Source organism: Myodes glareolus, chromosome 1 (genome assembly GCF_982192425.1).
Source record: "Myodes glareolus chromosome 1, mMyoGla1.1, whole genome shotgun sequence".
In the NCBI taxonomy this organism is placed as follows: Eukaryota; Metazoa; Chordata; class Mammalia; order Rodentia; family Cricetidae; genus Myodes; species Myodes glareolus.
In genome coordinates, this window is record NC_142026.1 from 27235733 (window position 1) to 27250463 (window position 14731).

The 14731-nt window shown below is 39.6% G+C and overlaps 1 protein-coding gene across 3 annotated transcripts in view; it reads right to left on the reverse strand.

The window, feature by feature from the left end:
- Positions 1-5387: 5387 nt before the first annotated feature.
- Positions 5388-14731, reverse strand: part of LOC148123271 (nuclear autoantigen Sp-100-like) — a 30337-nt gene continuing 20993 nt past the window's right edge. For 2 of the 3 annotated variants that reach the window (XM_087903684.1, XM_087903702.1), the window contains 3 exons: positions 14271-14345; positions 5729-5844; positions 5388-5549 (listed from right to left, as the gene is read on the reverse strand). In XM_087903684.1, the coding sequence (XP_087759810.1) occupies positions 5756-5844; positions 14271-14345 (164 nt within the window). In that variant the 3' untranslated portion in view covers positions 5388-5549; positions 5729-5755. The remainder of the gene's footprint in view (positions 5550-5728; positions 5845-14270; positions 14346-14731) is intronic. The other variant, XM_087903732.1, reaches the window with a different exon arrangement.

The window sequence follows — 14731 nt, forward strand, 5'->3', positions numbered from 1 at the left end:
CAGAGTATTAAACAGTTCCAACAATAGATATGGTGACATTTGAAGAGAATAATTAGACTTAAAGAAGCGTTTCATGTGAGATCGTCAGAAAGTACTCTGAATCCCTACTTCAATACACTCCTGTCTCCCTTTGGGTGATCTTTATTGTCCTCAATATTAGGGTCCTCTTCAGTCTACACAGCTCTCTCCAAAGAGAATAGAAACACAAAGAGAATGAGGACATTTTATTGATAGTTTTTAGCTCCCTCATCCACGAATCCCCCTAGAGGATATTCACCCCATGAAGTTGGAGCCAGCTAAACCATAATGTATGTTCTAAAGGTATCATGACTTCCAAATTTGGGTCTAAGGATATGATGCTTTGGAAAAGAGGTTCTTCTTTTGTTTTCACAGAAGATGAGACCCTGTGGATTGCTTCTAGACCAATATGGTATGATAGACCATGTCCTCCTAAAAGGTTGCTGTAAACACCCTCAAAAAATTACTTCATTCAACTACAGACTGAGATGAACCTAGCACATAGGATATACCATAAAGGACCTGATTAACAGTGCCCCCATACAGCACAAAGCAGTTTGGAGAGAAAAAAAACTGTGCCCATATTCCTAAATATTGTTTATAAATGCTCTTTTACATTTAAAGGGAGATTTGATATAGATATGGATAATTTGCATTGATATTGATTTTGCTTTATTGATATAAACTTAAGGTTAATTTTGTTATATGTATATGTGTTTCTGATCTTGATTAAGGTATTGTGATTGTATAGTTCATTTAAAAATGTAATGTATAATTAGGAAATATAGGTTGTTAATGGATAATCATCAATAATAGTCAAGCTTGTAGTCATGTTAGTTAGATTTTCTAGATTTATAGAGATATATTTCAGTTAGATAGGCATTCCTCAAATCTTTCAAAGACTACAGAATATGGTATTTAATGTTTTAATAATTTAGGGCTTTTCATGACAATGAGACATGTCTCCTCCTGGCAGCACCAATCTAATTCAAGAGGAAGATGGGCATCAAAGAGGCTCCTTATGGGGTTGGTTAGCCTTTTGGGCAAGAAACTGCTTTTGCCTGGACTGTTGCATGAAGAACCCGCAGAGAGAGGACTGCTGAACTTGCCTAAAGTTGAGATGGTCCTTCAGGGTTCCTGCTTCATGAAAGAGTCTGCGAGACATTCTGCAGGATACAGAAGAAAGTGACTGAACTGTGTTTGAAATTTCCTGCTTCATGGAAAAGTCTACTGGATACTACGGGCCTGTAGGCTAAAGATGGATGCCCCAACGGTACAGAATAACTTTGGGTGACTATCCAGGCAGGAAGATGTCTCTGTCATTTCTAGAGTTTTTGAAATTGCTTATTTCCGGTTTACATAGGTATTATTATATCCTTCTGGATAGAGTCTTTGATGTTGAAGAATGGATAGTTATAGTTTTCCTTCATTATGATAAAAGATAAAGTAGATCTAAATATTGTAACTGTAATTCTTGCTTGATAACTGCTTTGTTATATGTAATTTTACTATGTTAAAGTGAACACCTTCCTTTTTGCTTAAACAGAAAAAGGGGAAGTGGTATAGAAGGGTCTTCTTTCTATCTGTTGCTTTCATTGGTTGAATAAAGAAAACAGCCTTGACCCTTTGGTAGGGCAGCCCTTATGTGGGTGGAGTAGACAGAACAGAATGCTGTGAAGAAGGGAAGTGTAGCAGATGCCATGAATCTCTGGCCTGAGATGGACGTAGGTTAGAATTTTGACAGTAAGCCACAGTCATGTGGTGATACACAGATTTAATAGAAATGGGTTAATCAAGATGTGAGAGTTAGCCAATAAGAGGCTACAGATAATTGGCCAGGCAGTGTTTAATTAATACAATTATTTCGGGGTCTAAGCTAGCCGGGCGGCTGGACACAGCCTGCCTCTTCTTACTGCAGTTGTCTCATTGATTCTTTGTATTGCTTTCTTTGTTTCTATTTTATTGAGTTTAGGCATCCATTTGATTATTTCCAGTTGTCTATTCCTCCTAAATAAGTTTACATTTTTGTTCTGGACTGTTCAGTTGTTCTGTTAATACACTAGTGTGGAATGTCACTAGTATCTTCTTGTATTCATTTACTGCTACGAACATTTTTCTTATCATAATTTTCATCTGTCCCATAAATTTGGGTATGTTGTGCCATCATTTTCTTTGAATTTTAGGAAGTCTTTAGTTTCTTTTTTTATTTCTTCTTTTTCCCAGTGGTGATTCAGTTGAGCCTTGTTCAATTTTCATGAGTTTATGGGATTTTCTGGAATTAGTGTTGTGAAATTGTAACCTAAGCCATGGTGAGCCAGTAAGGTTACAGGTGTTTGTTCCAATTTTTAAAATATTTGTCGAGGTTTGTTTTGTTACCAAGTATGTGGCCAATTTTAGAGAAGGTTACATGGGGTGCTGAGAAAAAAGGTATATATTTTGCATTTGGGTGGAATGATCTATAGATGTGTGTTAGGCCCAGTTGAATCATAACATGCCAGTTATTTTATTTCTCTATTAAGTTTCTGTCTGGTAGACCTGTCCAATGGTGTGAGTGGGGGTATTAAAGTTTCCCAGTATTAGTGTGTGGGGCTTGAAGTGTGATTTAAGCTTTAGCAATGTTTCTTTTACATGTTTGTATTTGGAGCATAGCTGTTCAGAAGTGAGACTTCATCTTAATGCATTTTTCCAGTGATGAATATGAAATGACCTTATTCATCTGTTTAGATTACTTTTAGTTTAAAGTCCATTTTCTTAGATATTAGGATAGCTACACCAGAATGTTTCTTAGGACCATTTGAATAGAAAATCTTTCCCCAACCCTTTACTCTGAGGCAATGTCTGTCTGTGAAGTGAAGGTGTGCTTCTTGTATGCAAGAGAAGGATGGATTCTGTTTTCATATCCAATCTGTCAGCCTGTATCTTTTTGTAGGCAAGTTGATATTAAGGGATAATAATGACCAGTGATTGCTAGTTTCTGTTATTTTTGTTTTTGTTGTTGTTGTTTGGTGTGTGTGTGTGTGTGTGTGTGTGTGTGTGTTTCTCTTCTTAGGGATATGCTTGCGTGGGATTATCTATTGCCTGTGTTTTGTTGATGTACCTAAATTCCTTGGGTTGGTGTTTTTCCTCTAGTACTTTCCGTTGCACTGAATTTGTGAATAGGCATTGCTTAAATCTGGTTTTCTCATGGAATTTTGTTTTCTCCATCTATGGTGATTGAAATTTTTTCTGGATATGGTAGTCTGGGCCAGCATCTGTGGTCTCCTAGTGTCTGCATAACACCTGATCATGAACTTCTGGCTTTCATTGTTTCCACTGAGAATTTGGGTTAACTTCTGATAGATCTGCCTTTATATATTTCTTGGCATTTTCCATTGCAGTTCTTAATATTCTTTCTTTATTCTCTATGTTTAGTGCTTTAACTATTACGTGGTGAGGGGATTTTTTGGGTCCAGTCTATTTGGTGTTCTGTAAGCTTCTTGTATTTATATAGGAATGTTCTTCTTTAGGTTGGAAAAGTTTTCTTCTATGATTTTGTTGAATATGTTTTTTTTGTGTTTTGGAACTGCACTTCTCCTTTCTCTATATTTTTTTTTAGTTTTGGTATTTTCATGGTGTTTCAGATTGCCTGGATATTTTGTTTTAACCATTAGTTGGATTTAACATTTTCTTTGGCTGATGAATCTGTTTGTTCTATGGTATCTTCAATGCCTGAGATTCTCTCTTTCATCTCTTGATTTCTGTTGCTTACGCTTGCATCTATAGTTACTGATCATTTACCCTGATTTTCCATTACCAGAGCTCCCTCAGTTTGGGTTTTCTTTATTGCCTCTATTTCAGTTTTTAAGTCTTGAACTGTTGACTTCACTTGTTTGACTGCTTTTTCTTGTTTTTTTTTTTTTAAAGAGTTTTTTTTTATCTCTTCCAATTTTTTCTTCCATTTCTGCAAGGGAAAATTTTGTTTCCTCTTTAAGTGCCTCAATCATCTCCATAAAGTTATTTTTAGTGTCATTTTCTTCTACTTCATCTAAGTTAGGATGTTCTCATTTTCTTGCTGTAGAACCACTTGTTTCTTGTAGTGTTGTATTGCTCTTTCTGTTGTTCAGCATATTCTTACCTTGTTGTCTACCCATCTCTTCCTCCCATTAGTATAGGTGGACCCTGTTCTTCAGGAGGCCCCTCTTTCTTCAGTTGATGTGACTGGTAGCAGTGTTTCCAATGAACACTCATTTAGTTGCAGGCATGGCTGAATCTCTGGTGCTCACTTCTCCAGGTTCAGATGGGTCCAAGGTTCAGGTGGTAGCTCCTCCTGCTGCAGGCATGGCCACCCCTCTGGTGGTCACTCCTGCAAGTGCAGGTAGTATCATGTCTCTGGTGATTGCTGCTCTAGATGCCAGTAGGGTTGATGCTGAGTCTCTGGTGATTGGATAGTTTCTGGAGACCTCTATTGACACCATGGTTCAATAGTTGTGATGTTGATGGTTCATCAGGTGGTGATGTTGTCTCCTGACATGACAGGCTTTGAACCTACCCTCTTGTTCTCTTATTTAATAACAATCATCAACATGTTATAGACTAAAATCACTCATGGAATTAAAAATAATTCCAGGTTTGAGTGTAGTGCAATGGTAGAATGTACAATCTATCATGAATGTGGCTCTAGGTTTCATCCTTAACACTGAGAAAGAAAACATAGTAACTAAGACCCCATCAACATCAATTTTAGGTCATTGAGTCTGGGCTGGAGAAAAACACTGGATACTTAAACATTATGAGAGGTTCTAATGCATAGTCATCAGGTGAGATCTCTGCCTCCTAAGGAGTGGTCCATGAACCTAAGCCTCAGTGTCTGCCTCAGTCATCCAATGAGCTATCCAGACTCCAGAGATAAGGAGTAATGTCTTGTCTCCAGCAGAGAAACAAAAGAAGGGTGGTTGTATCTAAATCTGGTGTCTTCAGGATCAGAAGAAGGCATGGGAAGTCCTGGAACTGGAGTTACAGATGGATAGGAGCTACAATGTGAATGCTGGGAATAAACCAATGTTTTTTGAAGAGCCATCTTTCCAGCCCTTAGATTTTAAAAAAATTGCATTTTATTTATGCATGTGTATAGACAGACACTCTTGTGACACTGAGGCAGGGAGCAAAGGACTAATTTTGGAACCTGTTTTCTTCTTCCACCATATGGTTGTTGGTGATTGAACTCAGGTCATCAGATTTGGCAGCAAGTACCGTTATTTCCTGAGCCATATTGTCAGTCCATTTTTTTACTGTTGTTATGAGTCATTCCCACCTCAGTCTCAAATGTTAACTGAAGAATTGGCCTTTTATATTGTACAATATTTTAAAACATCAACCACAACAATACTATGTAATACAATCCATTTTTTATTATCATCACTGAATTTTAAAACTATAACATGCCAGAGATGAACAACTAACAATATGCAGATGAGGGCCTCAGACATCAAGGCAGAAGGTCGTGGGGCAGTTATGTTCTTCTTTGTTCACTCTGGGCTTGTTGGGTTTTCCCTCTGAAAGCAGAAGAGATCATTTATTTGATGGCTCTCAAGTTTTGTTCCCATCTCTATCTCAAGTATTTAGATGCTCAAAGCAGGCCTGGCCTCTTGTGCTTGTGAAATCTCAACTATATGAGCACCATAGAATAAATTCAAATTCAATCAAATACATATTGGTCAATCCTGAAACTTACAAGGCCACAGAGATGGAAAACAAACAATTAGTAGACAATACTCTTAGAAGTCATGGCAGGAGGTCTCGGGATAATTACCTGTCCCTCTTCATTGGCGGGTGTGGTAGATGCTGTGCCTGCAAGACAGAGAGTTAATTATTCAGGGGGGAGTCTTTTCTTTTATTTTGCGACAAAGGTATTTTTATTGCCTTCTAGATATTTCTGTCTGGATGTACCATTGTTAAAATCAAGCTGTCTTCATGGAAATTGACCCCCATGTGCCCCACAGTGACTCAAGGAAACATTTAAATCATCTTGTTCTGGCCTGATGATTTTCACAGTAAGCTCAGACAAGGGATATCACCTAATTGCCTGTAGCTTCCTGACACACTGAAGGATGGTTTCTCATGCTCTTTTTTCCCCCATGAAGAAAGCCCCTTCCTACACTTTGTTAGAACTCTCCTCCTCTATGACCAACTCAGTGAAGACTATTCCATGACACAGTTTTTAGTTTGAAACCCAGAAATTGCCATCCCACCCCTTAGCTCCAGCATCATTTCCTGCAGACTCCTCTCCCCCACAGTAGTAACTGCAGCTAGGGTGTGAAGGTGTAGTATTGCACTGGCCATGGGCTCACACCTGTACTCTACATGGCAGCTCAGCCAATACTCAATGAGAAAACTTTTTTTGTTTCATTGTGAGGATGAAACATGGAAAGATCATCTGAGAGATTTGACAGAAAGATCCATGTACACTATGTCAAAAGAAATAGACTCAGCTACCAAGGAAACCTTCTGATTTTCCCAATTCAGAGGGCTGATATAAATGAAGAACAAAGACCTTATTTCAAAATTATTTCTCTTCTTTTACTTTTATTTTTGGGTGGATGGAGTTGAGGCAGGCCTCACTCTGTAACCTGTCCTGGAACTCATTACAGAGTCTAAGCCATCCTTGATCTCGGAGCAATCCCCCTGCCTCAGCATCCCCAAGTGCTGGGATTACACGTCTGACCCATGATACTCAGCTGTTGAAGAACAAGCGTGAGACAACGACCTGGAAGAAGAACTGCAGAACAACCTTGTGACGCAGGCATCCACACGAGTGCATTGTTTTCAGATATGTAATCATATATTATTTTTATCACTGGTACTACATTTCAATTATATTTAAATTTATTTTAAATTGTATCTATTCTATGCTACTATATTTTCTGCAACTAGGTAATGGTAAAGGTCACAGGCTTTTCTGCTGCCATCCGAAGGATGCAAATTAAAGAGGATTAAGCTGTAATACAAGCCAGCCAAGGTAACATCCATGGCCCACTATTGAAGTAACAACTCAAGAACAGAGTAATTTGTTTCAAACCTTAAAAGCAGGGAAGGGGAGGGAGGAGGGAGAGTCGGGGAGTGGAAGGGGTATGGGAGGAGGGGAGGAAGTGTAAATTTTGGAATGGAAAAATTAAAAAAAAGAAAACAAAAGAGGAAATTTTAGAAATAACCTGAAACCCCTTAAAAAGCCTGGCCTCCATTCATGCACAAGGGTCTGCCTTTCTAAATGACCAGAACAGTAGGCTAGTGAAACTCCATTTTGATGTCCAAGGCAGATCTAATCATTGATAAGGGGCCATCTGAAATCACTTGATCTTTTTCTTCCTAAGACTTTGACTTCTTACCCCTCCTACTCATCTTTCTGAATTCCCGTATTCTCTCCCTTTGTGTTTCTTGTCGGGAAACCTTGAAAGTCTTATACTAAAAAGCCTGAGGAGATAATTTATTTGGCAAAGTTCTTGACACACAATTGAAATTCATCCTACATCTGGCGGCCAATATGGGGCACAAATTCACAAGAAAGTAGCTTCTCTGTGAATTTGCAACCCCTGTCACAGGCTGGAGCTCCATGCTGCTGGAGTCACTGACCCAGCAGTCTGATTTTCCTTTCTTTAATCCTGTGGGATTGTGGGCTTTCCCTGAACCCCCTCCTTGGTTTGCTGCCAAACTAGGTGGCTGCCTTGAAATCCCCTTGGGCTCCTACTGTTTTATGCAGCAGTAGTCAGTTTCACAGTTACCATCATCTGAATCATCAGCAGTGGCAGATTTGGTAAGATAATGGGAAATGCTTCAGGGAGGAATAAATTAAAATAGAGGTTTTTTTCCAATGTTAAAAAAATAGGAAACACTATTACAATGGAGGGCCGGGTCTCTATGATTACGCAATGCATGAATTTTAAAAATGGAAAAATTAGATGAAGGGATAATCAGTTTAACCAGAATGGCGTTAATTATCATCTTGATAATTTTTATTGTTGGTTTGGTAAATCTTGGTTTATCTCTAAAACAGTTGGTTGATGTGAGTGCCAAGATACAGGCTTTAGAAAAACTTATTAAAGTGGATCATAGAGATATTCAGATCCAAAAAAGAGAGGAACAGCCAAAGGTTTTCAAAAAACGACCTTTAATTTGTCCTGTGACTTTACAGGAATTTCCAAATGATAGATCTCCCCAAAGCTATGCAAGATTTGAATAGACACTTGTGGAAAAGTTAGATTTAAGAAGATTCAAGGAAATGATACTCTCATATGGCATGAAATCACCTTTGGTGAAGCAGATGTTAAACTCATGCTTAACTTGTATTGGAATTTCCCTCAAGACTGGAAAGATTGGTTCCATTAGGAGTAGAACCTGGTCATTAATTATGATGGGGAACCTGGTGGAAAGATGAGGCTAAAATCATTGATTAATAAAGTAGGGGTAAAGGCACGGAAATCTCCCAAGATGAACTCCTTGGGGAGGTAGATTATGTTAATACACAAAGACAATCTCTATATGATGACCACACTCTGGCTTTATGCCATGCAGTAACTTTGAATGCTTGGGACAGAGTTGAAGAAGTAGAAGATAAAACTGAGTCATTTACTAAAGTTATACAGGCCCCAAAAGAAACCTTCACGGATTTCTTACAAAGAGTCACATCAACAGTAGATAGAATGATACCAAATTCAGAAGCAAGACAAAAAATAATGGAACCTCTGACTTTTAAAAATGCTAATATACAATACAAAAGGGTAATTGTGCTATTAAAGGCAAGATCAGCACACTTAGAGGAATAGATCTAAAATACAGTCAATATCTAATCTCATACCCATAATAATACTTGTATAAAAAAGGTGATTTCCAGAGGTTTAAAAAATGTAGAAATGTCAAATGTTTTCATTGTGGTAAAAAAAATAAAATAAAAAAGTCACCAAAAAAGTGACTATAAACAGGCATGCCTACCCCTCCATTCTGGATTATACAGAAGATGTGGCATAGGCCTACATTGGACTAATGAATATAGATCAACAAGGGACATCAAGGTAACCCTTTGAGGTCAGGAAATGCCTTGAGGGGCCTCTCACATGCCCCAGGCCAAATTCAGTTCAGTCATTTGCTGTCACTGTGGAAGAAAATGCTTCTCAGAGCAATTAATTTATCTAATGTCTATTTTTTAAAAAAACATATTCATGATAGAACAGCTATAGATGAGATAAAACAAAAATCCCAGGAGAAACCATAAAGTAAATATTACAAAGATTAGATTTGATCAAGAGACCTCTTGATATAAAGAGGTGATAGTTTATTAAACATCAGGACCATTCAATCTAAACTAAGTTATATGATTAACAAATGTTCTCATTTGATCATATATAACTTGCCAAAAGGGAGACTACCCAAAATTAAGGTTGGGAGTGGTTTTATTTTAGTCTTCAGGAGAATGAAGGTATCCAGCTGATTAAACTGAAGACTTCTGGACAAATGAGACATGTAATGAAAAAGAATAAATCATCCAAAAATGTCCTGAGAAAAAGAGTAAATCAGCCTATTGGTGCATCATATCTCCGACAGGATAAAATTTCATAAATATTCTCAAATGTTTGTTTCTGCTGTTATCTACAGACATATAATGCAAATGATCTTTTTTGTAATCCCACTTCAATTGAAAATGAAAGTTGCCTTTGGAGCTGGAAAGTGGCTGTCTCCTTCTCTAAATGGAAGCATGTTTGTTAAAGCAAAATTAGAATCTCTGCGTCCGGTCAGAAGAGCCACCTGATTTAGGACACAAGGAAAACCAAAATTTAGAAACTATTTGGTCACCACTAACCTCATAATCCTTTGGTTTTATTTTGACTTTTTAAGAGCTTTTCTTAAGGTATAAATATTATATCATAATTCATAAGATTAATGTATATTTTAAATTTTTGTCAAGATATTAATGGTCGTATAGAGTAATAACTAATTCTAGAAACAGGCTTCATCTAGCCTCCTGTACATGGTTTTGTGTGTGAGTCTCTATCAGGGAACTAGGAATTAAGTTTTTGAACTCTAGATGTACATAACAAAGCATGGATGGTCCTTTAAACTATTGGAGATCTGCTGCATATGACATTTAAAATGTTTAAGCTTTCTGCAGAGAACCAAGACCATGCCTATCAGTTACCTTTGAAGTCTCCCAAAGAGGATGGCCCCCACAATGACAATTCCACCAGGACTGTGATAACACCATTAAGCTGAAAAACGCCACCTGGAGATCGGCTTTGGACTACAAACTGCTCAGGATCATTTTGACACGGCCAACTGAGATGATCCAGCTTAAAAGACTGCTCTAGCCACAACTTCAAATAAAGCCTGTACTTTCTGTTTATAGAGAGACTGAACAACAAATGATACGGCTTCCTTTCCCAGGACTTGAAAATTAACCCTATTTTTTATTCAGGATTCTCTAAAGATGCCATTGCCCTCACACAGCAGGAAGCAAACTGTAGAACACATCGCCCACATTCGCAAGAGGTGGGGTGGGGTGTGTCATTTTTTTCACTGGGTTATGGATATTTGTCATAGTTTAGTGTGGGTGATAAGAAGTTGTTATTGGTGATGGTCAGCAAAAAAGTTGAACTAAGGAGATTACATTCAGAGTTCCTGTTTTGAAAAGAAAAAGGGGGACATAGATATAATAGAAAAAGGGTAGATTATTGCATCTACTTTAAAAAAAAAACAAACTCATTGAGGCTGGAGTGATAGCTCAGTGGTTAAAGTGCTTGTTACAGAAACATGAGGACCTGATTTTAGATCCCAGAACCCAAGATGTGAAGTCAGACACCGCAGTGTCGGGGCCACGAGAGTTACAGCAGGTATCAAATGGCATTCAGATGTCAGCCCACCAGACGCATGGTCATTTGTTAGAGGATTAATCCTGTCCAGACAGGGTCTGCAGGATCATAAACTGTGAAAACTGCTGCTCACTTTTGTGAAGCAGCTTGGTGTCTCCCCAGTACCTGCATTATAGTGTGTAATCTCGTGTGATGTGTACATGTAATCTCATGGTTTCAGAGGCAGGTACCTGAATGAAAATATTTCTATAGAATGGATCTGTGATTCTAGGGTTCATACAGTAGAACAGGAGACCTGTAGACAAGATTTTCTTGATTAATGATTGACATGGGAGGGCCCAGCCCACTGTGAGAGGTGTAATCCCCTGTACGGCTGGTCCTTGGATATATAAGAAGCCTGCTGAGGAAGCCAGTAAGCAGCTTTCCTCCATGACATCAGCTTCAGTTCCAGCCTCAGGTTTCTATCCTGATATCCCTTCATGGTGGATTATAAACTGTAAGATAAACTAAATCTTCTCTTCCACACATTACTTTTGGCCATGGGGTTTCATCGCAGCAACGGAAAGCAAGCTAGTACTTATGGAAAGAGACAGAAATGTTAACAGAGTCAACGAGAACAGACCATCAGATGAAGAGGGCCCTGAGGGTGACCAGGTCCAGCTTTCTCGAGAACAGCTGTCACCAGGTCCTAAGGAACAAACACCAGATGTTTGTTTCAGGAGTCGAAGTGAGTTGTTTTCTTTAATACGCAAGAGGTAAAGTGCCCTGGAGCTGACAAGCACCCCTTGATACCTGAGATCAGACTTGGGTCATAAGATTAGGTTGTAAGCGTCATCTCTGACAAAGTAAAGTCCTACCTGGGCCACTCTAGCACCTAGTGGTGATCTGCATTCACATCCCTGCCAAAGGATGCCTGCACGTGTCCCCAGAGCTCTCAGGCCCAGTGGCCTTATCTGAATTCCTAGCTGTCTCTGGACCACATCGTCTTTCATAAAACAGCCTCCCAGTACATATCACATACCTGATGGCTCGTCCCTGCTGTTCTTTTCATGAGGACTCAGAAACAGCCTGCCTCCATTCCCTCCCATTTTTGAATTATTTTCTCTATTTTCTCTTTCTACTTCCCCTACTTCTGTTTCATGTTTTCTATCATATTAGCAGTACATGGTCAAGTACACAGACTCTGCCTCCTGAGTGCCTGGATTCCTGCTTTTCATTTGACCCCGTGAACACTCCACACATGGTCTATCACAAGTTTAGCTTCCTCACCAATAAACTGGGCATCTGAATGATACCATTATTTCATACCAGCTGGGGTTGGCTAAAACCAAAAGTAGATGCAAAGTAGTAAACGGGCAACATGGTTCCTTCTGCCATTGTCCATTATTCTTTCTGCTCTCCTTTCCTTTCTTCATCCTTTCTCTGTCTCAAAGAATCCATGTGATCTCCCCACACCTCTACCATTTTCTTGCTGTGCGTCATCCTCTATCGTTCTTCTGGAATATTTTTGCTCTCAAACAACATTTCTCATGTTTGAATCCATCTCTTCTAACATCAAGTGTGAGACTGTGACATACTAAGAAATGGTAGTTTAGATCTTCAGTCCCTGTTCCCGGCCAGAGCTCCTCAAATCCTGGGTGAGTTCCCAAGTGATTAAGGTGAAAACAGAGTCAGTCTACCCTTGAGCATAGCCAGCCTTCCTTAGTAACACCACAGTGCATATTACAGAGGTGAAGTTGAGAAAGACATTAGGAATGAAGGGCTTGCTGCCAGGGGAGTAAATCATGATTGGAGCATTGGAGCGCTGACCTCCAACGTGAGAAGAGCTAGAATTTGACTTGATCACATGGATAATAATGCAGGCATGATGGAACTTTTATTAAAAATCCCAAGTGACTTGGTTTAGAGAGATCTGTGGTTGACAAACTCCATCAGATTAGTGCTGGAAGAAGAGTGGTGTGCCCAGGGATGACAAGAGAGTGTTGTGTTCTCTCCCCGTTATTCCTTGGGGTGTCCCTGTCCCATGTGGTTAGTGTTCATGTGCACATGTGTGTGGAGAGCAGAGGACGACCTCGGGTGTCATTCCTCAGGTGGCGTGGACCTCTTTTTATAGAGACGGAATCTCTCACTTGACTAAACCTCATCAGTTATCCTGAGCAGTGATCTCAATGGAGCTGCCTGTCTCTGCCTCCCTGGTGCTAGGATTACAGCACGTGCCCTGTGTCTTGAGCTGTTTTTGACACAAGTTTAGGGGATCAAACTCAAGCCCCCGTGCTTCTATGCACTTTGACAACTGAGTCATCTCCCCAGTTCTCCTGAGCTTACCTATTTTTGAGCTATAACTTTTCTAATAAATTTAATCAAACATTTCCTAGAGGCTTATGAGCTATGCTAACAAGTTCTGTAGTCTTAAGCACCACAGCAACCTCTGATTTATGCTCAGTTGACCAGAAGCATGGGTCTCACCCCAGAATTTGTAACCAGCATCTGAAGTAGACTGCTGTCTGTGGCACTGAATCCTTTATCTGAATTTACTTACATTATAAGACACCTTGGTGATGTCTGCTGAGTTGGTTGATGTGGGAAACCTCCAGTTACCACACATCTGTTGTCAGAGACCAGTGTATATAGGGGCAGGCACAAAACAGGAACATCTCTCTCATATGGCATGACTTCTATGATGCCACCGTGGACCATAGTGCTTCACCTTTCACAGCTCCATAGTGGTCATCTCCTTCAGAGGCTTCTCTAAGTCACAATTGTTTCTGAGTAGTCAGTCTCTCTCAATCTGGCTCCTGACATTGGGTTCAAGTTCATTCATCATGGGTAACAGGCTGACTGTTGTCATGGTTACTCTGGCAGGATCCTACATCTTCCTGGAGGCTGGTCAGTTTAGATCGCAATCACTACCTCCTTCCAAGACTCATGTATTAATGGTTCTGTCACGCAGAATGGCACTAGTAGGTGTTGGTGCTACCTTTAATAGGCAGAGCTGAGCTGAAGGAACTTAGATCACTGTAGGTGTAACCTTGAAAGACACAGGCACATCCTCGCTTTCTTTGCTTCCAGGTCACCATCCCCTGGTTTTGATGTTATGCCCTACAGTGAGTTCAAACCATTTGGGCTGAAGATCCTAACATCATGAACCCAAATAAATTGACTTCCCAGGTATCCATTCTGTTTTTGAGTGAGTTTTACTATGAACAATTGGCTGGTCTCAAAATCACAATCCTCCTGCCTCAGAGTTTGTGTGTACAACTTCTTCTGGGTAATTTGTCCCAGTACAGGAGAGCTAACACCAGGCTCATACCCACTCCCCTCACTGTTTTCTCTGTTTTTCCCCAGGATGCACTCTGCTAAAGATCACCTTTATTTCCTAGTTTCTGTGGTGATAAGAAACTCTCTCCAAGTGTAATTTACCTTGTTCAAGACTGAGATGTGAGTTCAGGTCTCCTCTATCAATTACTTCGAAACACAATTCATTCTGTGGTAAGACTGAAGTGGGAGGGAGAGGGAAGAAGAAGAGGAAGCCATTAGAGATCTTTAACATAGACAAGGGACAGCATTTCTGCATTACACATTTAGGAATTTCGAGTCTCCTGATCACTGCAAGTTCAATGTGTCCCACATGATAAGGTTTACTCATCACCTCCTGGGACAGAGAAGACTCCACAAGGTAGACTTTATGCTTCCCATACAGAAAGGAGACACTCAAGTCAGGAATATAAAAGTAGAAGACACACTATGCACTGTGTTCCTATTCCAATGTTCAGAGGGCAGAGAAGATATATGTCAAACTAGAAAGAAAATAGAAGCTGAACATGGCTTCCAGGTTGTCACAATTGTTAGAAGAAAGAGGATCTTTCCTGGATGGAAGGTCA